The 23,211-nt window shown below is 40.4% G+C and overlaps 1 protein-coding gene across 1 annotated transcript in view; it reads right to left on the bottom strand.

Moving 5' to 3' along the window:
- Nucleotides 1–23,211, bottom strand: part of LOC126412080 (synergin gamma-like) — a 161,490-nt gene that overhangs the window by 65,867 nt on the left and 72,412 nt on the right. The window contains exons 3-4 of the mRNA XM_050081486.1: nt 14,566–14,661; nt 13,962–14,321 (exon numbers count right to left, since the gene is read on the bottom strand). Of these exons, the coding sequence (XP_049937443.1) occupies nt 13,962–14,321; nt 14,566–14,661 (456 nt within the window). The remainder of the gene's footprint in view (nt 1–13,961; nt 14,322–14,565; nt 14,662–23,211) is intronic.

The following is a 23,211-nucleotide window of genomic DNA, read 5'->3' as shown; positions in this document are numbered from 1 at the left end:
TTTAGGAACCAGGTTTTAAATTGTAAGACATTTCCAGGGGCAGATGTGGACTCTGACCACAATCTATTGGTTATGACCTGTAGATTAAAACTGAAGAAACTGCAAAAAGGTGGGAATTTAACCAGAGGTTGTACAGAGATTCAGGCAGAGCATAAGGGAGCAATTGACAGGAATGGGGGAAAGAAATACAGTAGAAGAAGAATGGGTAGCTTTGAGGGATGAAGTAGTGAAGGCAGCAGAGGATCAAGTAGGTAAAAAGACGAGGGCTAGTAGAAATCCTTGGGTAACAGAAGAAATATTGAATTTAATTGATGAAAGGAGAAAATATAAAAATGCAGTAAGTGAAACAGGCAAAAAGGAATACAAACGTCTCAAAAATGAGATCGACAGGAAGTGCAAAATGGCTAAGCAGGGATGGCTAGAGGACAAATGTAAGGATGTAGAGGCCTATCTCACTAGGGGTAAGATAGATACCGCCTACAGGAAAATTAAAGAGACCTTCGGAGATAAGAGAACGACTTGTATGAATATCAAGAGCTCAGATGGAAACCCAGTTCTAAGCAAAGAAGGGAAAGCAGAAAGGTGGAAGGAGTGTATAGAGGGTCTATACAAGGGCGATGTACTTGAGGACAATATTATAGAAATGGAAGAGGATGTAGATGAAGATGAAATGGGAGATATGATACTGCGCGAAGAGTTTGACAGAGCACTGAAAGACCTGAGTCGAAAGAAGGCCCCCGGAGTAGACAATATTCCATTGGAACTACTGACGGCCATGGGAGAGCCAGTCCTGACAAAACTCTACCATCTGGTGAGCAAGATGTATGAAACAGGCGAAATACCCTCAGACTTCAAGAAGAATATAATAATTCCAATCCCAAAGAAAGCAGGTGTTGACAGATGTGAAAATTACCGAACTATCAGCTTAATAAGTCACAGCTGCAAAATACTAACACGAATTCTTTACAGACGAATGGAAAAACTAGTAGAAGCCAACCTCGGGGAAGATCAGTTTGGATTCCGTAGAAACACTGGAACACGTGAGGCAATACTGACTCTACGACTTATCTTAGAAGAAAGATTAAGGAAAGGCAAACCTACGTTTCTAGCATTTGTAGACTTAGAGAAAGCTTTTGACAATGTTGACTGGAATACTCTCTTTCAAATTCTAAAGGTGGCAGGGGTAAAATACAGGGAGCGAAAGGCTATTTACAATTTGTACAGAAACCAGATGGCAGTTATAAGAGTCGAGGGACATGAAAGGGAAGCAGTGGTTGGGACGGGAGTAAGACAGGGTTGTAGCCTCTCCCCAATGTTGTTCAATCTGTATATTGAGCAAGCAGTAAAGGAAACAAAAGAAAAATTCGGAGTAGGTATTAAAATTCATGGAGAAGAAATAAAAACTTTGAGGTTCGCCGATGACATTGTAATTCTGTCAGAGACAGCAAAGGACTTGGAAGAGCAGTTGAATGGAATGGACAGTGTCTTGAAAGGAGGATATAAGATGAACATCAACAAAAGCAAAACAAGGATAATGGAATGTAGTCAAATTAAGTCGGGTGATGCTGAGGGAATTAGATTAGGAAATGAGGCACTTAAAGTAGTAAAGGAGTTTTGCTATTTGGGGAGCAAAATAACTGATGATGGTCGAAGTAGAGAGGATATAAAATGTAGGCTGGCAATGGCAAGGAAAGCGTTTCTGAAGAAGAGAAATTTGTTAACATCCAGTATTGATTTAAGTGTCAGGAAGTCATTTCTGAAAGTATTCGTATGGAGTGTAGCCATGTATGGAAGTGAAACATGGACGATAAATAGTTTGGACAAGAAGAGAATAGAAGCTTTCGAAATGTGGTGCTACAGAAGAATGCTGAAGATTAGATGGGTAGATCACATAACTAATGAGGAAGTATTGAATAGGATTGGGGAGAAGAGAAGTTTGTGGCACAACTTGACCAGAAGAAGGGATCGGTTGGTAGGACATGTTCTGAGGCATCAAGGGATCACCAATTTAGTATTGGAGGGCAGCGTGGAGGGTAAAAATCGTAGAGGGAGACCAAGAGATGAATACACTAAGCAGATTCAGAAGGATGTAGGTTGCAGTAGGTACTGGGAGATGAAAAAGCTTGCACAGGATAGAGTAGCATGGAGAGCTGCATCAAACCAGTCTCAGGACTGAAGACCACAACAACAACAACAACATGGTCTTCCGACCTGTGAACATGCCACATATAATTGACCATGTGAAAAACATGGATATTCCAGATTTCAACCACAAACTTTCGAGGATTGGCCTTGCGATTTGTTAATGGTCATGGCAAATGCAAAACGGATCGGAAATTGAAGTCTTTTAAACTTAAATGGCATATCGGTTGGGATCATCAGGATCCTCGGAATGAGAACTTAATCACCTTCGAATTTTCCTTTGAGTATCGTCACGTAAATAACGTTGTTCATCAATTTACTTACCACCAAATGCGTACCGTTGCACAGTTTTGGTTGGTTTACATTTCAAAGCATGATTACTACAGAGCCAACTTTTAGGCGTAAATTGTGCGGTGGTAAGTCAGGCACATACAAGGAGTTTAAAAATTCAACTGGGCAGTTGGTGGCTTCATCTTCATTTGTTACACAGTCAATAGATTTGAATGAATGCATTTTACCAATGATCTCATTCTGAATTATGTAATTTAGGTCATCTACATCTTTATTCTTAGCCGCTAAAATTACTCGCTCACTCAACCATTCATTACTTTTGTAGTTAGTAAAGATGTTTGGGAATACTTTGTTGATAAGTTTGTCTTTCGATGAGACAATGTTACAGAAATTATGAGGAAATGAAATCAATCCGCTCGATTCTTCGACAGGTACTCGACAATTACCGATAGTCAGCAATTGCTCCAAGAAATCTTCAGCAGATGTATCATTAAGCAATGCAACTCCCATGTTTGTTGTCAGCTGAAGTTTCTTCACATAGTGCCATAGATTCGATGATTTGAGGCAAGCATCGTCTTGGTCATGGCATTGTTAATGATGATTCAAAGAAAATACAAATTATTTATTTACATTTTTAATTAATGATATATACTGATACTTAGCCATAGACTTTTAGCTGTCATTTGTGTTTTGTTATTCCATGTCAGAGGCGTTTTTGTTATACCACATCTTACAGTGACATTTAGCTGACATTTGCATTTTGTTATTCCATGCCAGATGCGTTTTTGTTATACCATGTTTTATAGCGGTCGAGTGGGATAAAAAGTATCCTATGTCCGTCTCTTGGTTCTAAGCTACCTCTCCACCAATTTTCAGCCAAATTGGTCCAGCCATCATTTAGCTGACATTTGCGTTTTGTTATTCCATGCCAGATGCGTTTTTGTTATATCAAGTTTTATAGCAGTCGAACGGGATAAAAAGTATCCTATGTCCGTCTCCTGGTTCTAAGCTACCTCTCCACCAATTTTCAGCCAAATTGGTCCAGCCGTTCTCGAGTTATAAATAAAGTAACTAACAGGACTTTCTTTTATATATATAGATGTATATCACTATCCATGTTTTATACCTACTGAAGTAGTCTTGTCAAGTACTGATTTTATTTTATTTTATTGGTTTTGTTTATTAATATAAACTGTTATGTAGGCATGCTCTTCCAATTTTGCGTTAAAGTCTTTTCCTGGTTACTCCCTGTATATTTACTTATTGTTCAACTTTTTACATTGCATTACCACTACACTGTCAAAGAAGTCACTACTGTGGGTTCGTGCTTCAATTGAGATGTGTCACTTTTTTTCCAATGTTGTTTACAAACATTGTAAGTTCTTTGGCAATAATAGTCAGTAAATCTCCGATGATGGACTTGTGAGCCGAAAACCAGTTAACACAAAAATCAGTACTGTTGAACAAAACCAAACTAGTTCTTCTCATTTATTAATGTCACATGAAGTTATATACGAGGGCTGGAACTTTAATAGTGGCAACTACTTATTTACAGCTCGTACAAAATAGATACGTGTTTCAAAGTTTTACTGACCATCAAAGTTGTCACCAGCATTGTGTTTAACCTGTTGCCAGCTATGTGGAAGTTGTAGGATACTCTTAGCAGTGCCAGTTGTGTTGACAGTTCGAGTGGCACGATCTATTGCCTGATGAATTTGTAGCGGTTCTGAAGCGAATGCCGTGAAGTGTTTCCTTCAGTTTAGAAATCGAGTTGAACTCACGAGGGCTTAAGTCAGGGGAGTGCAGTAGATGGCATAGCACTTAGCAGACTCATCAGTCAAACAAATCACTAACAGCTTGCACTGTACAATGCGTGGCCCCATACTGCAGCTCTAACCATCTCCAAGCTACAGAAAATGCACTGGACTACACTTCATCATCCTGCTTACAGCCCAGACTTATCGCCCTGCAGTTTCCATTTATTCAGACCATTTAAAAAAGCTCTAGAAGGGCGACAATTTGAAGATGACGAGAATCTGGAAGACTTCATGCGCAACAGGCTGGTGACACGATCCAGTTCTTTTTATGATGTAGGCATCAAAAAGCTGCCCATACGCTGGGACAAATGCATTTCCAAAGCAGGAGACTATGTGGAAAAATAAATTATAATTGCCTAGAGTTTTTCAATAAATTAACTTAAATAAAAACTAAAATTCCGTTTATATTTGATCTGCCCTCGTATCTTTGTCTTGACGGGGTTTTTGTCAATCATTTGTCTCAAAGCTTCATAATTCTTTGCATATTTTATGGCAATGGGTGACATTTCTTTACATTTTCTGGTGCCTTTTACAAATGATTTCAATTCTGCTTATGGTAAATGATTTTCGTTAGGTTGTTCACCCCAGTGTGACATGTCGTCTACAGATGTATTTGTACAGAACTTTTATCATCACTGTCGTCTTGATATTCTACAGCTGGACTATGGTTTAAATCTGAAGGAGAGAAGGCAGGGCTGCCTCGCATAAGGTTGTTTCAAATTGAAAATGATCACTAGATGATGATGGGGGAATTGAGAAAGATGGTGAACCACTGATATTTGTCATCTGACAAACAACTGTTTTGTCCATTGTAACATCAGAACTTTGATTATCTTGTGCTAGATCTTTCCAATCAGTACTTGATGCCTGAAGGTTATTGGGAGCTTCTGAACTCTTCATATTATGTTCTGGAGGTTTCATGTCAGAAGAAAAGCAATGTTGCTTTGTACATTCTGGGAAAAATTTCAAAGCCATTGCAGGAGAGATGTCGACGTACTGTTTCCCTTGTGTGTAATTTTTGAATTGTGGCAAGCACTTCTCGCATTGGTTGCTAACTTACAGTTGTTGTGACACTAATTTCAGAGAATTCACTGTCAATACTCATACCATTAACACTGCTGGCCGGCGACAACACAGTGTTGTTGTGCGCGAAATAGCGGTCAACAGCTGGCGACACCAAAGTTGTGTCTTCTGCATAATATCGCTCAGTGGCCGGCGATATCACAGTGGTGTTGTGAGCATGGTATCACGCAGTGGCCGGTGACAGCACTTTAGTATCTTTTATATTCTGTTGGTGTTTTGTTTAGGTAACAATAAGTTACACACGTCAACACGTTTTTTTTGTTTTTATAAGTATTTGTGCCCTTTCATCATGGCAGATGAAAGAGGCAATAGGATAATTTACAATGAATGTGAGGACGTCTTGTCTGATGTTCTGGATGACTCAGCCGATTTGGAAGAAGACATTGGATATCAAAAAAATGAAAGTGCAACAGAATCGTTGGAAGATAGTGAAATACATCCAGGAAGATTTCGGCGAACGCAACAGTTGCCAACTGATTTGGCTGAATCAAACAAAGAAGATAGTGCACAGTGATCAGACTTTGATTTACCAAGGACCAATAATAAATTTGAAGGATCTACGGATCCAAACATATTTCCCAAAGATACACAGAGCATCGAGGGTATCATAGAATTATTTATTGGGAATGATCTATTTGAATATATTAGCAATGAAACCAACAAGTACTACAGTCAAAATTGTAATAGAAGGAAACTGGATTTTAAAAAATGCCAAATTTGTCGACGTTACGGGACCCGAACTTAGAAAATCGTTTGGTCTTGCTATCTTTATGGGAATTGTAAAAGAAGCAAGGATTGATGGTTATTGGTCAACAAATCTGTTGATAGACACACCAATATTTCGAAAAACGATGTCCTGTAACCGACTCAAGACAAATATTATAATTTTTACATTTTTCCCACAGCAACAATAAACCACATAATGCCGACCGGCTTTGTAAAGCAATTCATAATTGATTATTTTTCCAAAAAGTTTAAAGAAATGTTTAATCTAAGTTAAAACATCTCAACTGATGAAGGAATGATACTGTGGTGTGGCCAGTTAAATTTTAAAGTTTACAATCTGTTGAAAATTACGAAATACGGCATACTCATTCGGATGTTGTGTGATTCGAGTATGGGATACATTTCCACAAACAAGATACATTCCGGTGCTGGACAACCTTTAGCAAAAACAGTGATGGAACTACTGACATCTTCTGATGGACAGTGGCATCACCTCTGCATGGATAGTTATTATAACAGTGTAGAACTTGCAGAGAAGTTACCTGAAAAGAAAATTTGAGTTTGTGGAACGATATGGCAAAATAGAGGATTTCCTGAAAATTGAAGTGCACAAAAGTCAATGTGTTTGAAGCTTGTCATCAACAGAAAAGTGACAAGCGGCCGGCAATAAGCCAAGTAATCCGAATTAGCGCTGCTGGCGCCAAGCGAATAAATTTGTACGAGATGTGCAGACGGCAAAGTGTTAACAAGAATTACACAGCTTTTCCTTATGTGGCCTGTAGAGTTTCAATTACAGTAAATTAGGCATAAACTTATATACAGACTGTGAAAATATTTCCCTTAAATGAAATCTGCAATCTGGATGTCACTTTACTAAAATCTTAAATCATAGATTATGCAGTACTCTAAAAAAACTATATGAAGACATCACTGTATCTTAGATCCTGATGAAATTTCATGCTGTATTTGGACATTTCAATATGAAAGAAACCACATTAGAAAAAGCAGCTCAGATGCTTGAACTTTTGAAACACCTGGGAGGTGCAAAGATCTCCTTAATTGTTATGCCATATTATTCAAGACTTATCATTACTTACCTATAACCACAAAAAAAGCATAGCACCAAGACACAGTTGAATGAAGTACATATGGGCAAAATTCTGGAAGACATTACACATGAAATATCAAAACTACACAATATCCTTTGAAAGAGGCAAAATTTGTCAACCTGATCAAGTTCTTACATCTTAAGGGGATGCAAAGTTATGCATTACTGGAGTTACATGCAATGTGCTACTTTGTGTATATTGTGCAATTACATAAGAAATGAGCATCTTTACTGTGCCACATTGTTACAGAGAATGAGACATGGTTACACCACATGACACTGGAGATAAAACAAGCACCCATGCTCCTGAAATTGCAGATTCAGCAAAAAGAAAGGCTTCCTGCACTGCAAACATATGCTTCATCCTAATTTTGTCATTATGGATAGGGCAGAGAATGTTGTCAGTTTCTGCAATACACTGGTGTAGTTTCAGAAAGCAATATTTCTACATCTATATCTACATCGTTACTCTGCAATTCACACTTAAGCGCCTGGCAGAGGGTTCATCGAACCATTTTCATACTACTTCTCTACCATTCTTTGCACTTTTTCGATGTCCTCTGTCAATCCTACCAGGTAAGGATCCCATGCCACACAACAATAATCCAGCAGCGGATGGACACGTGTAATATAGGCTGTCTATTTAGTGGGTTTGTCATATCTTCTAAGTGTTCTGCCAACAAAGCGCAGTCTTGTTTTGCCTTCCCCACAATATTATCTATGTGGCCTTTCCAATTTAAGTTGCTCGTAATTGTAATTCCTAGGTATTTAGTCGAATTGACAGCCCTTAGATTTGTGCGATTTATCATACACCCAAATTTTATTGGATTTCTTTTAGTACCCATGTGGATGACCTCGCACTTTTCTTTGTTTAGTGCCAATTGCCACTTTTCGCACCATACAGAAATTCTCTCTAGATCATTTTGTAATTGGAATTCATTGTCTGATGATTTTACTAGATGGTAAATTACAGCATCATCTCAAACAATCTAAGGGGGCTGCTCAGATTATCACCTAGATCATTTATGTAAATCAGGAACAGCAGAGGGCCTATGACACTACCTTGCGGAATGCCAGATATCACTTCTGTTCTACTCAATGATTTACCGTTCATCACTATGAACTGTAACCTCTCTGAGAGGAAATCACGAATCCAGTCACACAACTGAGACAATACTCCATATTTACAGAACTGGAAAGCACGCTTGGTTTGAGACAGGTGTCCATGTTTGTTAGAAGAAAGACACGGATGTTGATATTCTGAAATATATCGCAGAGTTCACTGAAATGAGTTGAAAGTTATGGCCAACTATGTTCTACGGTAACAACACAGACATTTTGAAAGAACTAGTCGCTGCACGAGTAGACAAGTTCATAGCTCCTAAAGCAAAGGCTTTGGATTTCATTTGCACAGCTCTTTTTCTACCTTCATCTGCACCATTATCCTGTCAGCTCTTGTTCACACACCATGTAGCCCAAACTTGGATATCACAATATTCAAAATTTTTATCTTTCAGCAGTGAAATCCTTGCGTGTTGTCAGACTTGTCTTTACGAGTTTCTTAATCACCATGACTGTTTCAGACCTTTTTGTATATGATACAAACATCACAATTTCCAAATAATAATGTCCTATATCCTACTCTATAGCTTCTGATTGTAGAATGTGCTGTTTGTATATTTGTTCTCACTTTATGTTCTTACAGTTTAAAATATCTATGTTAATGGTAAGTATTTTAATTTTTCCAGCATAACTTTCCATGTTGCACTACAATATGTCAACCACACAGCCTTTGGGTGGTGTAGGGTAGCATTTTACCAAAATGGGGGGGAATAAAAAAATAAAACGCCACTACTGTCAACAGATAATTTCCATGGCTTCTGGCTCATCAAACCTGAAGAGATATCTAAAATCGAAATATCCGACAGTACCTCTGGAACATTTTGGGCCAGGAAGCCGATCAAGATCGCCATCAAACGATGAAGAAATTTGAGAAATCACTTCTTGTGAACAGTCCTCACTGAAATCTCCTCCCATGTCTTGCAAGGGTATCCTCTCAGAGAGGCAACCTAAGTCTCAAGCTGTATCCAGGCCCATCAATGTCAACAGATTCTGGACCAAGTCCTGATTCATTTCCTTTTGTGATGCCCTCACCCCTAGCTGCTTTTCATTTACAACAACCAAAATGTAAATGTTTATTATTTAAAGCCACTCACATTAAATAAAAGTATGGCATTAGATGTACAGCTTTTAAAAATGATTTAAGTTGAAAAAGTTACCATACTCTCTCTAATGCCCAGTTTGTATGATGAGTTACTTCATAAAACTAAAAATGATTTGGCCACTGGACTGCAAAGGCAGTCTGCCTTATGTCTGATGTGTGGATGAGTGTAAATAACATTAGTTTCTATGCTCTCACTGCACATTTCATAGATGAGAAGAGTTAACTACAGTCACATCTTTTAGAGTGCTCCAATTTGAAGACAGACACCCTTCAGAAAACGTCTCAAAATGGCTAAAGTCTGTTATTGTCAAATACAATATCAATTTTAAAATCACTTCCAAAGTTATGGATGATGTGTCAAATATGTAATTGACTGCCATGCTTCTGAAACTTCCACATATCCCATGCTTTGCACATCTTTGCACCTCACTGTGCAGCGAGCTATTCATAAATCCATACAGGAAACTACCGCTGAGGTGAAAAGAGTTATGTTTCTCAAGGAGACACTTTACTTTAAGCAAACTTGCTGAAATGCTAGAAAATTAAAAAATAAAATAAAAAAAGGACCAAGTGAAACCATGTCCTAAGCTGATGAATCTACTTAAGAAATGTTGCAAAGATTTACTTTAAATATACATCCCATAATTTTTGGCCTCGCTATTTTAGGTGGAAAATTGCTCACCTAAAAATTAAAAGATACAAACTGGGAGATAACGCAACAGGCTTTACAGATTTTGAAAGTTTTGATGAGGTAACCAAAGACTGAAGTGGCCTGAGAAAAAAACAGTCTCACTTTCAAAAATGAAAATCTTGCCGAGATTAATGGAATGGCAACTAAATTCTTTTAAAGACAAAAATAAAGAATGTCCTAAAGAAACAGAGTCATTGGTGATAATTCGCTTAAAGGGTTATCAGAGCGGTTAGGAGTTATCTGGAGGAATGAACTGATTAGTCAGGCAACTTTATTGGACCCCCTTATTCAAAAGGCAAGGATTTTCAGGCGACGAAACATTTCACAATTGCTACATGAAGGCTACTGCAGAAAGTATTGGTTGTCCAACAAGGAAAAACACAGCTCATTTCTCAACTAGTTACCACTGTAACGCATGAAACTTCTTCAGTCTGGGAAGAGTTCGATGAAATTATTAGTCAGTTCAAGCAAGTCACAACCTGGAAAGTGTGGAAATTGTTGTATTGGACAAATATTTTATTATTGATTGATTTTTCCATTTTGGGTACATATATTGTAATACTGACTGTACATGACAATTGCAGATATATTCTAATTACAGTTATGTAATAATTCTTCTGTTGTTGTGGTCTTCAGTCCAGAGACTGGTTTGATGCAGCTCTCCATGCTACTCTATCCTGTGCAAGCTTCTTCATCTCCCAGTACCTACTGCAACCTACATCCTTCTGAATCTGTTTAGTGTATTCGTCTCTTGGTCTCCCTTTATGTTTTTTACCCTCCACGCTGCCATCCAACACTAAATTGGTGATCCCTTGATGCCTTAGAATATGCCCTACGAACCGATTCCTTCTTCTAGTCAAGTTGTGCCACAAATTTCTCTTCTCTCCAATTCTATTCAATACCTCCTCATTAGAATGTGATCTACCCATCTAATCTTCAGCATTCTTCTGTAGCACCACATTTCGAAAGCTTCTATTCTCTTCTTGTCTAAACTAATTATCATCCACGTTTCAGTTCCATACATGGCTGCACTTCATACAAATACTTTCAGAAACGACTTCCTGACACTTAAATCTATACGCGATGTTAACAAATTTCACTTCTTCAGAAACACTTTCCTTGCCATTGCCAGTCTACATTTTATATCCTCTCTACTTCAACCATCATCAGTTATTTTACTCCCCAAATAGCAAAACTCATTTACTACTTTAAGCGTCTGATTTCCTAATCTAATTCCCACAGCATCAACTGATTAAATTCGACTACATTCCATAATCCTTGTTTTGCTTTTGTTGATGTTCATCTTATATCCTCCTTTCAAGACACTGTCCATTCTGTTCCACTGCTCTTCCAGATCCTTTGCTGTCTCCAACAGAATTACAATGTGATCAGTGAACCTCAAAGTTTTTATTTCTTCTCCATAGATTTTAATTCCTACTCAGAAATTTTCTTTTGTTTCCTTTACTGCTTGCTCAATATACAGATTGAATAACATCGGATATAGGCTACAACCCTGTCTCACTCCCTTCCCAACCACTGCTTCCCTTTCATGCCCCTCGGCTCTTATAACTGCCATCTGTCATCATATGACAAAATTGCATCTGGTTTCTGTACAAATTGTAAATAGCCTTTCGCTCCCTGTATTTTACCCATGACATCATCAGGGTTTGAAAGAGAGTATTACAGTCAACACTGTCAAAAGCTTTTTCTAAGTCTACAAATGCTAGAAATGTAGGTTTGCTTTTCCTTAATATATTTCCTAAGATAAGTCATAGGGTCAGTATTGCCTCACGTGTTCCAACATTTCTACGGAATCCAAAATGATCTTCCCCGAGGTCGGCTTCTACCAGTTTTTCCATTCGCCTGTTAAAAATTCGTGTTAGTATTTTGCAGCCGTGGCTTATTAAACTGATAGTTCGATAATTTTCACATCTGTCAACACTTGCTTCCTTTGGGATTGGAATTATTATATTCTTCTTGAAATCTGAGGGTATTTCGCCTGTCTCATACATCTTGCTCACTAGACTGTAGAATTTTGTTACGCCTGGCTCTTCCAAGGCTGTCAACAGTTCTAATGGAATGTTGTCTACTCCCAGGGCCTCGTTTTGACGTAGGTCTTTCAGTGCTCTGTCAAACTCTTCATGCAGTATCATATCTCCTATTTCATCTTCATCTACATTCTCTTCCATTTCTATAATATTGTTCTCAAGAACATCACCCTTGTACAGACTTTCTATATACTCCTTCCACCTTTCTGCTTTCCCTTCTTTGCTTAGAACTGGGATTCCATCTGAGCTCTTGATATTCATGCAAATGGTTCTCTTTTCTCCAAAGGTCCCTTTAATTTTCCTGTAGGCAGTATCTATCTTACCCCTAGTGATATGCGCCTCTACATCCTTACATTTGTCCTCTAGCCATCCCTGCTTAGCCATTTTGCACTTCCTGTCGATCTCATTTTTGAGATGTTTGTATTCCTTTTTGCCTGCTTCATTTACTGCATTTTTTGTATTTTCTCCTTTCATTAATTAAATTCAATATCTCTTCTGTTACCCAAGGATTTCTATTAGCCCTAGTCTTTTTACCTACTTGATCATCTGCTACCTTCACTATTTCATCTCTCAAAGCTACCCATTCTTCTTCTACTGTATTTCTTTCCCCGATTATTGTCAATCGTTCTCTAATGCTCTCCCTGAAACTCTCTACAACCTCTGGTACTTTCAGTTTATCTAGGTCCCATCTCCTCAAATTCCCACCTTTTTGCAGTTTCTTCAGTTTTAATCCACAGTTCATAACCAATAGATTGTGGTAAGAGTCCTCATCTGCCCCTGGAAATGTCTTACAATTTCAGACCTGGTTCCTAAATCTCTGTCTTACCATTACATAATCTATCTGATACCTTCTAGTATCTCCAGGCTTCTTCCATGTATACAACCTTCTTTCATGATTCTTGAACCAAGTGTTAGCTATGATTAAGTTATGCTCTGTGCGAAAGTCTACCAGGCAGCTTCCTCTTTCACTCCTTGGTCCCATTCCATATTCACCTACTACGTTTCCTTCTCTTCCTTTTCCTACTATCGAGTTCCAGTCACCTATGACTATTAAATTTTCATCTTCCTTCACTATCTGAATAATTTCTTTTATTTCATCATACATTTCATCAATCTCTTCGTCATCTGCAGAGCTAGTTGGAATATAAACTTGTACTACTGTGGTAGGCGTGGGCTTCGTATCTATCTTGGCCACAATAATGCTTTCACTATGCTGTTTGTAGTAGCTTACCCGCATTCCTACTTTCCTATTTATTATTAAACCTACTCCTGCACTACGCCTATTTGATTTTGTATTTATAACCCTGCATTCACCTGACCAGAAGTCTTGTTCTTTCTACCACCAAACTTCACTAATTCCCACTATATCTAACTTCAACCTATCCATTTCCCTTTTCAAACTTCCTAACCTACCTGCCCGATTAAGGGATCTGACATTCCACACTCTGATCTGTAAAACGCCAGTTTTCTTTCTCCTGACAACAACATCCTCCTGAATAGTCCCCGCCCGAGATCCGAATGGGGGACTATATTAACAATGATATGAAAAGCAAAGTTGCTACTCACATACAAATGACTGCAGCTGACACTGCCAGATGCCGCAGTCATATGTGTGTCAGTTGTGTTTGCACGCATCTTTAATCCAAAGTAAAGAGAGATGCTAATAATACAATCATACGTAAGACAGCAAGAGTAAGCAATTTTACAAGAAGGAATGAGCATTACTGGAAACAAACAAGAAAGAGATCCTGCATATCAAACATGCAGCACCACAGGACTTTCAAGGCGAAGTCTGAATGAATTAACTGTATTTTATATAGTATAAACTAACCTGTGCAAGAGCAATCAGAGCAAGTACAGTGTACAGCTCAAGTTCCGTGAGTTGTCCAGGTACCTCTTTATTAGCTAAACTCCAGATATGGCCCAAAACATCAGCAGTTAAACCACTGGTTATAAGAACTGGGAACAGTCGACCAGTATCTGCCAGGCCATTTGGTCCCAAAACAAGTGACCACACATGGCTGTAGATAGGAGGCAGGCTGTTTGAACACGCTGTCAACCAAGTGGGAAGCTTCTGTCTGTCATGGACTGGCTGTGATACCGCAGACACATTGTGTGTTGTTGATGCTCTGGCTACATAATTTGCTGGCAGAAATGATGTACCAGCAACACCAGCTGGAAGTACTGGCACCTGAAGAAAATTACACTGCAACTAGAACATACATTTACGCATGCAACTCTAGGAGTGCTCTCTCTTCTCTCTCTATCTCTCTCTCTCTCTCTCTCTCTCTCTCTCTCACACACACACACACACACACACACACACACACACACACACACACACACACACAAAATGGACATTGAAATTAAGAGAAAGGGCATTAAAATTAAGAGACATATTGCTAATAAATTAAATATTTGTGATTCAAGCTCACCTGAACATGAGAAGCATCGGCACTTGTATTTGACTTCAGCTGGAATGTTTCTTTCTTTTCCAAGAGATTTTCAATGAGTTTGTCAGCACTTACAGCCTAGGGAATTAAAAATATAAAGGCCTGTTTACTTACAAACATATTAAAGAAAGAGAAAAAATAACAATGGTGAAGAAATGTGACTGAATGTGAACGACAACTAACTTCCCAAACAAGTAGGAATGTAACATAGTGTTTCAATATATTTCAGTACTTAAAAGATAGTAGAAAAGAAAATATTCATGAATAAAGTGACAGTACGCAAACACATGAAAATTCAAGAACAAAATTTCAGGGAAGGTTCCTTATAAAGTGAGGGGCGACAAGAGCAGAACAAAGTGGGTCCAAAAAGGAACTGTCAGAGAGTTATCCAATAATGTATAGTGTGGAGGGTAGGGTCCCAGCTACACTCTTGTCACATATCAGAGGAAATCGGCAAAGCACTTCCTTCCCCACTTCTCTCATCAGAATACCACAATTACAAAGCATATTTTACATGACCAAGAATGTCAAGTGTGCTGCGTACCATCTAGCAGGCACGAAATAACATGAACAGAAATTTGCTTTGTTAGAAATAGCTGTCTGACACAAGCCACACTTTGCATTGCAACATAAGTGAAAGTGGGCTGCTCGCCTGGCAGATCTGCAACCCCTCTCACACCTGTGATATGTGAGTGCCATAACCAGAAGGGGTTACATCAGCAGACAACAGAACTTCGGTCATGCATGTTGATTAGGCCACCATCACCAGCGCCTCTGCATCAGGATCGACTAGAATTTGGGTCCCAGCCTTCGATCTTACCTTCATACATCATTCTTCTAACAAGTGAACTTTAGATGTACCTTGTTCTGTGACCAAGTGAATCGGGGTGTAAAAGTGGGACAAAAAAAAAAAAAAAAAAGAAAAAAAGAAAAAAAAACAGGATTTTTCTGGGTTTCCCAGTTAAAAATACGCTTTTTCCTATGTGAAAATACACTATATCCCTCATGAAGCTACATTTTTTCTGCGTTAAGTGACAATACACTTTCCCGCACAGCTGTAAAACTTAACAATCCTTTGAACGGTGAAAGTTTTACACACCGGCATAGAACTTCCGCCACATTAGGAAACAAAATCCAGCAAAAATTAATGCATTTTGGAAAGATCTTGGATGTGTGAAAATATTTACACTGCATAGTTTTTCAATCGGAAAGTGTAAACAGAACACCAAATACAGCACGTTAGCTTCTGAAGCACTGAAATCGAGATTGGGGCCACTTTTGTCAGCCACTCATAGCTCATGTCACATATTCTCAGCAGTCAATGACAGCAGACATTCAGAGCATAGGACATGTGATTTAGTCAGCCAATAGCAACATCATTGTTAAGTAGTGTGAAAGCATAGCTATAAGAAAAGATAAGTTTTCATGTACACTCCTGGAAATTGAAATAAGAACACCGTGAATTCATTGTCCCAGGAAGGGGAAACTTTATTGACACATTCCTGGGGTCAGATAAATCACATGATCACACTGACAGAACCACAGGCACATAGACACAGGCAACAGAGCATGCACAATGTCGGCACTAGTACAGTGTATATCCACCTTTCGCCGCAATGCAGGCTGCTATTCTCCCATGCAGACGATCGTAGAGATGCTGGATGTAGTCCTGTGGAACGGCTTGCCATGCCATTTCCACCTGGCGCCTCAGTTGGACCAGCATTCGTGCTGGACGTGCAGACCGCATGAGACGAAGCTTCATCCAGTCCCAAACATGCTCAATGGGGGACAGATACGGAGATCTTGCTGGCCAGGGTAGTTGACTTACACCTTCTAGAGCACGTTGGGTGGCACGGGATACATGCGGACGTGCATTGTCCTGTTGGAACAGCAAGTTCCCTTGCCGGTCTAGGAATGGTAGAACGATGGGTTCGATGACGGTTTGGATGTACCGTGCACTATTCAGTGTCCCCTCGACGATCACCAGTGGTGTACGGCCAGTGTAGGAGATCGCTCCCCACACCATGATGCCGGGTGTTGGCCCTGTGTGCCTCGGTCGTATGCAGTCCTGATTGTGGCGCTCACCTGCACGGCGCCAAACACGCATACGACCATCATTGGCACCAAGGCAGAAGCGACTCTCATCGCTGAAGACGACACGTCTCCATTCATCCCTCCATTCACGCCTGTCGCGACACCACTGGAGACGGGCTGCACGATGTTGGGGCGTGAGCGGAAGACGGCCTAACGGTGTGCGGGACCGTAGCCCAGCTTCATGGAGACGGTTGCAAATGGTCCTCGCCGATACCCCAGGAGCAACAGTGTCCCTAATTTGCTGGGAAGTGGCGGTGCGGTCCCCTACGGCACTGCGTAGGATCCTACGGTCTTGGCGTGCATCCGTGCGTCGCTGCGGTCCGGTCCCAGGTCGACGGGCACGTGCACCTTCCGCCGACCACTGGCGACAACATCGATGTACTGTGGAGACCTCACGCCCCACGTGTTGTGCAATTCGGCGGTACGTCCACCCGGCCTCCTGCATGCCCACTATACGCCCTCGCTCAAAGTCCGTCAACTGCACATACGGTTCACGTCCACGCTGTCGCGGCATGCTACCAGTGTTAAAGACTGCGATGGAGCTCCGTATGCCACGGCAAACTGGCTGACACTGATGGCGGCGGTGCACAAATGCTGCGCAGCTAGCGCCATTCGACGGCCAACACCGTGGTTCCTGGTGTGTCCGCTGTGCCGTGCGTGTGATCATTGCTTGTACAGCCCTCTCGCAGTGTCCGGAGCAAGTATGGTGGGTCTGACACACCGGTGTCAATGTGTTCTTTTTTCCATTTCCAGGAGTGTATAATATTGGTTGTCATAATTATTATTTTTGTGTGTGTGTGTGTGTGAGTGTGTGTGTGTGTGGGAGAGAGAGAGAGAGAGAGAATAAAATGACTTCAGACTTCAGAAATCAGTGAATAATATAATTATGTAGCAATATAGGTTGAAATGTATTTCAAACACATTTTAACAAAAGAATAAGAGTGGTAAATAGCTTACTATCTAAACCAATAAATATCATTTAACTTAAAATGGGCGTCTTATTATTTATTAATATATATTTTTTACCCTGAACTCCAAAACAGTTACCAAAAACTGTTTTAAGGAAAACCAAATTTTATTAATTTGTTGGTGGAAGACCCCAATTCTCCTTTTGTTAAGCAATATTCCATTCCCCCAAACCTCCTCCCCGCCCCCCCCCCCCCCACCAATTATCCCCCCTCTCCCCCTTGACCGACTTCTAGAATCGCCCCTGATTGCATGTATTCCTCAAGAACTTGCTTCATACTTTTTTGAAGGATAATTATACTTTTGCCATCGTTAGTGCATAATTTTTAATCTATGAGAGAATTAAAATAAATATGAAACGCTAACACTGAAACTTGATCTTTTCTTGCCTGTGTTACCCTTTAAGATACATCAAACACAAATGTGCCACTAAAATATTAAAGAGTGGCATAAATGAGTGGTCTTCTGGGCCTAAAATGTTTCTAAGTGGCTGGACCTCAAAGTGATAAGTTTTGAATGAGAACCACCATTTGCAATATTTTCCCATGATCTGTAGCAAATTTAAACAGTTGTGATGTCACACTCATCAAAATGAGACCCACAAGTAAGACACATTTAAAGCAGTTTGCTGTTACGAACTACTTCATAGTCTTTGACACATTTTGCTGCCTGCAGATGCTTGTGTGTGCACTGTCTTTATTTGTTGTAATTGGCACTAGTTCTTTACAACTGAAGTTTTATTTTGGTGTTATTCTCTCATTTATGTTTTATTGCTATAGTATTATTCTGTAGCAGTGGGCCACAGTAAAGTTCTTTGGGAGAGTTATCTATTCTTACCAGTCAAACTTACAAAAATTTAACTGAAAACTAAAATAATGAAAAATTCTGGGAATCCTACAAAATTCCTGGGGTTTTCTCAGATTTCTCCCCGATGAAAAAATTCCCGGGCTTTTTCCCTAGATTTCCCTGTTGTCCCAGGGCTTATACACCCTGTGAATATCTGACTATGACTGTTTTATCATTAAGATCTACAGCCTAAATTTGGATTTGGGTAAATTCAGGGCTAACGAACCTTCACAAACAATTGTAAGCTTTTGGTTGATGAATATATTAAAAAAAATGATTCTACATTGTCTACTTGGACTGTGTTCTTGTACTTTGACTGGTGCAAGACATATTATCGGTTGGCAACGAGTATGGTTTGGGCCCTCGCACCTCCATCAGTTCCAGTGGCAACTTTAGTCTCATAGCATGCAGTGATGAGATACTTTTCTCCGAACTTAAACTTTTAGATGTATTCTTCACCTCAGGTACACAGTGTGTGCTTGTGACTACCATGTCACAAAGACTTTGATAGTAACTTCTGCACTGACATGCCTAGTTCTCTGATGTTTGTCCTCCATATGGAAGAGGCACCTTAAGTCTTATATTTGCTCTTCAACGTTCCGCAAGTCCAGAGACACCATATGACACAGCTGGCCTGTATCTCCATGGCACCAGAGGTACCCAGCCACTGTCTCAGATGCTTCCAGAGTCAACTACTTCTGGACCTGTCTGCCACAGCTTCCTGCTTCTGGCAAGGCACCAGAACCAATGGCCAGAGTCATCACAACTCCAGACAACCTCAGCCATTATTCCTGATCAGCCTCCGCTGGACAGCATCACAGAAGTTTCCTCTTTCTACACTACCTGAACCTGCCCTCTTAGCAGCAAACCTCTACAGTTGTGCAAATTCCCTCCCAACTGACCCATCCTGTGCTTCAACCATGCCCAAAATGTTTGACCTAGCCAGTTGTGTCTAACCTCACCAACTTTCTTCTTCTTCTTCTTCTTCTTCTTCTTTCCTCTCCAGACAAGATAACTGCACTCAGTTTCCTATTTTTCCAGAGCTTCCAAAGCCAACTATGCTCTTTGGGCACAATCATTTTTCCTACCAAGTGTTCATGCACCAATCTATCCCCCTGGGCACAATACTCATCAATTTCAAGTGCTCTTGTACCAACCTCTGCCCTCCTGACACATTCTTCTACCTTCTGGGCAAAAAGATTTTACATACCAAGTGCTACGGCACCCACCTTTACACTCCCTATACCGTCATTTTTCATTTACCATGCTTTCGCACTTATTTATGCAGTCCTGGTTCAACAGGTTAACTTCGCCCTCTGGTCTCACTTCCATGCTCTGGGCTCAGCAATTTTTCTTTCCAAGTGCTCTTACCCCCACATCTACCCTCTGTGTACAATTTGTCCATGTCCTTTTCAGAGTGCTTTTGCACAACTTCAGCCATCTACATCCCATGTCTACTTCTAAGTTTGGTCTTCTTACAGACTCCCTCCACATAGCTCACTCCTCAACTGCTATCAATCTTGCCAGCTGCTCTCGGTTTGCCCATATCAGCCTTGCGGTAGCGCCAGAATTCCAGCCTAGGGACATGGCCACTAGACATTTCAAGATACCTTCATTCCTTGACACTGCCAACACAGGAAGCCAGAGTGCTTTTGCACCACTTTCAGCCATCTATCCTGCTCTTGAATTTGTCCATGGTAGAAGTGACACTGCACGCCAGATCCACATGCCTCCACCCAGATCTGGTGTGCCCCTGCCAAACACTGATGCCTCCTTACCAGAGGATTTCATTATCTTTGGTTCCAAATTGGGGCTTCCTCTCTCTCCGTGCCGGGGACAAATGCCATAACTGCCATCTCCTCGACTGGATTGCGATCCCCAGCTTTCAGGGACATCGGTCCATCTCTTCTGTTCCCGACTCCCCTGTCAATATGTATCGCTCACACTCTCCAGAGTCACCAGTTCTACAGGTGGGTGCATTACAGCCCAAATCTTTGAGATGGGCACCATCCTTTCATCTTTCATTGGCTAGGAGGAGGGGGAGAGGAGGGAGGGGATGTAGTGTATGGGCTGCTCGCCCAGCAGACCTGCAACTCCTCTCACAGCTGTGGCCTAGTGGCCTAACCCGGAATGAGTTACAGCAACAAAAGGCAGAACTTCAATCATGCACATTGAATAGGCCAGCAGGTGACAGCACAAGCACTATTAGAGGTTGCTGGCCTTGTCGCCCCGTTTGCTTCCCAGGAGGCCATTTGATCGCATACAGTCCTCTAGCATCTCTTTGCGGCCTGCATATTTAAGGTGGGACAAATCCACTACAAGGTGTATTTAACTGAGCCCTGAGCCAGATGCTGATTGCACCTGCAGCTCTTCAATCACAGTCTGATTTAGAATCTCTGCTACACATCACACCATGCTACTTGCCAGCCGCTGCTGAGTGAAGAAGCCTCCAGTATCTGTCACCACCATCACTATGACTCGGTGACCAAGACTTGGTTATCAGCTACCCAACTTATTTTTGTGCCTTTTTCTTCTAACAAGTTAACCTTAGATTGTGTCTTGCTCTGTGACTAAGTGAATACCTGACATTTGATTGTTTCATCATTTAGGCCTTCGGCCTAAATTCAGCCTCATATAAAATTTAGGGCTAATCACAAATCTTCAGGAACTATTGTAAGTGATTTTGTCTCTGAAGGAGAACTTTTGGTTGATCCATTTATTAACAAAATGATTGTTTCTAGAATGAAATTCTCACTCTACAGCGGAGTGTGCACTGATATGAAATTTCCTGGCAGATTAAAACTGTGTGCCGGACCGAGACTCGAACTCAGGACCTTTGCCTTTCGCGGGCTAGTGCTCTGCCAACTGAGCTACCCAAGCACGACTCACGCCCCGTCCTCACAGCTTTACTGGTACTGGCAGATTTAAAGCTGTGAGGACGGGGCGTAAGTCGTGCTTGGGTAGCTCATTGGTAGAGCACTTGCCCGCGAAAGGCAAAGGTCCCGAGTTCGAGTCTCGGACCGGCACACAGTTTTAATCTGTCAGGAAGTTTCAAATGATTGTTTACTTGGAGTGTGCTCTCACTGGGTCTCAACCGGCACAAGACATATCAGTTCTGGTGGACAATCAGTATGTTCAACTTAATTCACTGACTGTCCATGGTGGTGTGCATTATATTGCCTGTGGTCTGACTGAAATGTGCTGAAAAACTAGAAATCTGTTGTTCTGTTAATTAATCCAATTCCTATTATTATAAAATTCCAACAAGAACTCACTGACCATATATGCTCAGTTATTATCAGAAAATATCGGCTGATGTTGACGGATTGTTATATGAGGAGTTGCATCTGCCAACACGTGCTATGTACAGAAAATCTGACTTATGTTCCTTGTGAATGACACATCATCCATCAGCTACAATCGGATAGGAAGTTAAGCATTGTCGACTTTCTATCAGAAGTGGTGACTGTTACTAGTGCCTTGCAATTTCTTCCAGTAATAAGGATTGCCAGCCTGCAATCTCTATCAATGCATGGATAGCTAGCATTATGTGTGTACAGTATGTATCAGGACTAATACCTGTATAACGAAAATAAATAAGTAAAGTGAGATAACTTCCTTTAACATATCACTACTGCATCGATAAACCACTGCCAGTGCTTTTTCCAGTCTTAATACGCCCCTGGAAGCTGGCGACTACAAGGCTGTTTGTCCACCTCACAAACACCACTTGCCACCCCCCAGTCTTTCCAAAACAATGCCTTTCAGGCTGTGCAGAAACAACAAGAAGTCAAGGGCAGCTGAAACTGGACTGTATGGTTGTCACAGTGTGTCTCTCACTCACATGTGACTGAGCCTTAGATATGGATTTTGTTTGTATGTGCCTTCTACCAGATGCAAAAATATTCGACTAACAACAGGACTAGCAAAGCGAACTGGAAGAAGGAGCTGGCGTTTGCTGCTGAATTTCAATCTCCTGTTGATGATGTCTATGAGAATGAACAAATAAGTTAAAAAATAGAAACAAATGACATCAGTACCATTAGTACTTTGTTTTTGACATTCTCTCTCTGTAATTTTAAAAGGAAGGATTAGGGTTTAGGGTCTGACTCCCTGTCGATAATAAGATCATTACAGATGGAGCCCAAGCTCAGTTTGGGAAAAGATGGGGAAGGAAACTGACAGCATCGTTTCAAAAGAATCATCCTAACATTTGCCTTAAGTGATTTGGGGTAGTCAAGGAAAACCTAAATCTGGAAGCCTAAATGGGAATTGGAAGGTTTACCATATTTTTTGGATCCAGCCCTTGTCATATTACCATATTTTTTGGGTCCAACCTAGGACATATTTTTGATTTACTTGAAAGCCTTAAAAGTTTATTGAAACATTAAGACTTATTTATTCATTTGTATTTTTCACTAAACATGACTTTTTCAGAAATGGCTTGTTTGTTTTAATTACACAAAGAAATTTACAATACGAATGATCTGAATCAATTTTAAAATTTAGCATATGTTATAACAGTAGCTTCTGAAATCCTGCTACTCCTTTCTGCAGACCAAATGTTCCCCACAATTGAAAAAACACTTTTAACTGGAGCAGATGTCTCACGCAAAGCCATCACAAGCTCAGTCATTTTAGAAACATTGTGAAATATCAGTCTTTTGAAACTTCTTAAAAACTGCTTTCCACTTCTGTTCAACATTATCTGATACTTTTTCA

This window comes from Schistocerca serialis, chromosome 1, assembly GCF_023864345.2.
Source record: "Schistocerca serialis cubense isolate TAMUIC-IGC-003099 chromosome 1, iqSchSeri2.2, whole genome shotgun sequence".
NCBI lineage: Eukaryota > Metazoa > Arthropoda > Insecta > Orthoptera > Acrididae > Schistocerca > Schistocerca serialis.
Note: the sequence above shows the minus strand (reverse complement) of the source record. Positions and strands in the feature narration are given on the sequence as shown.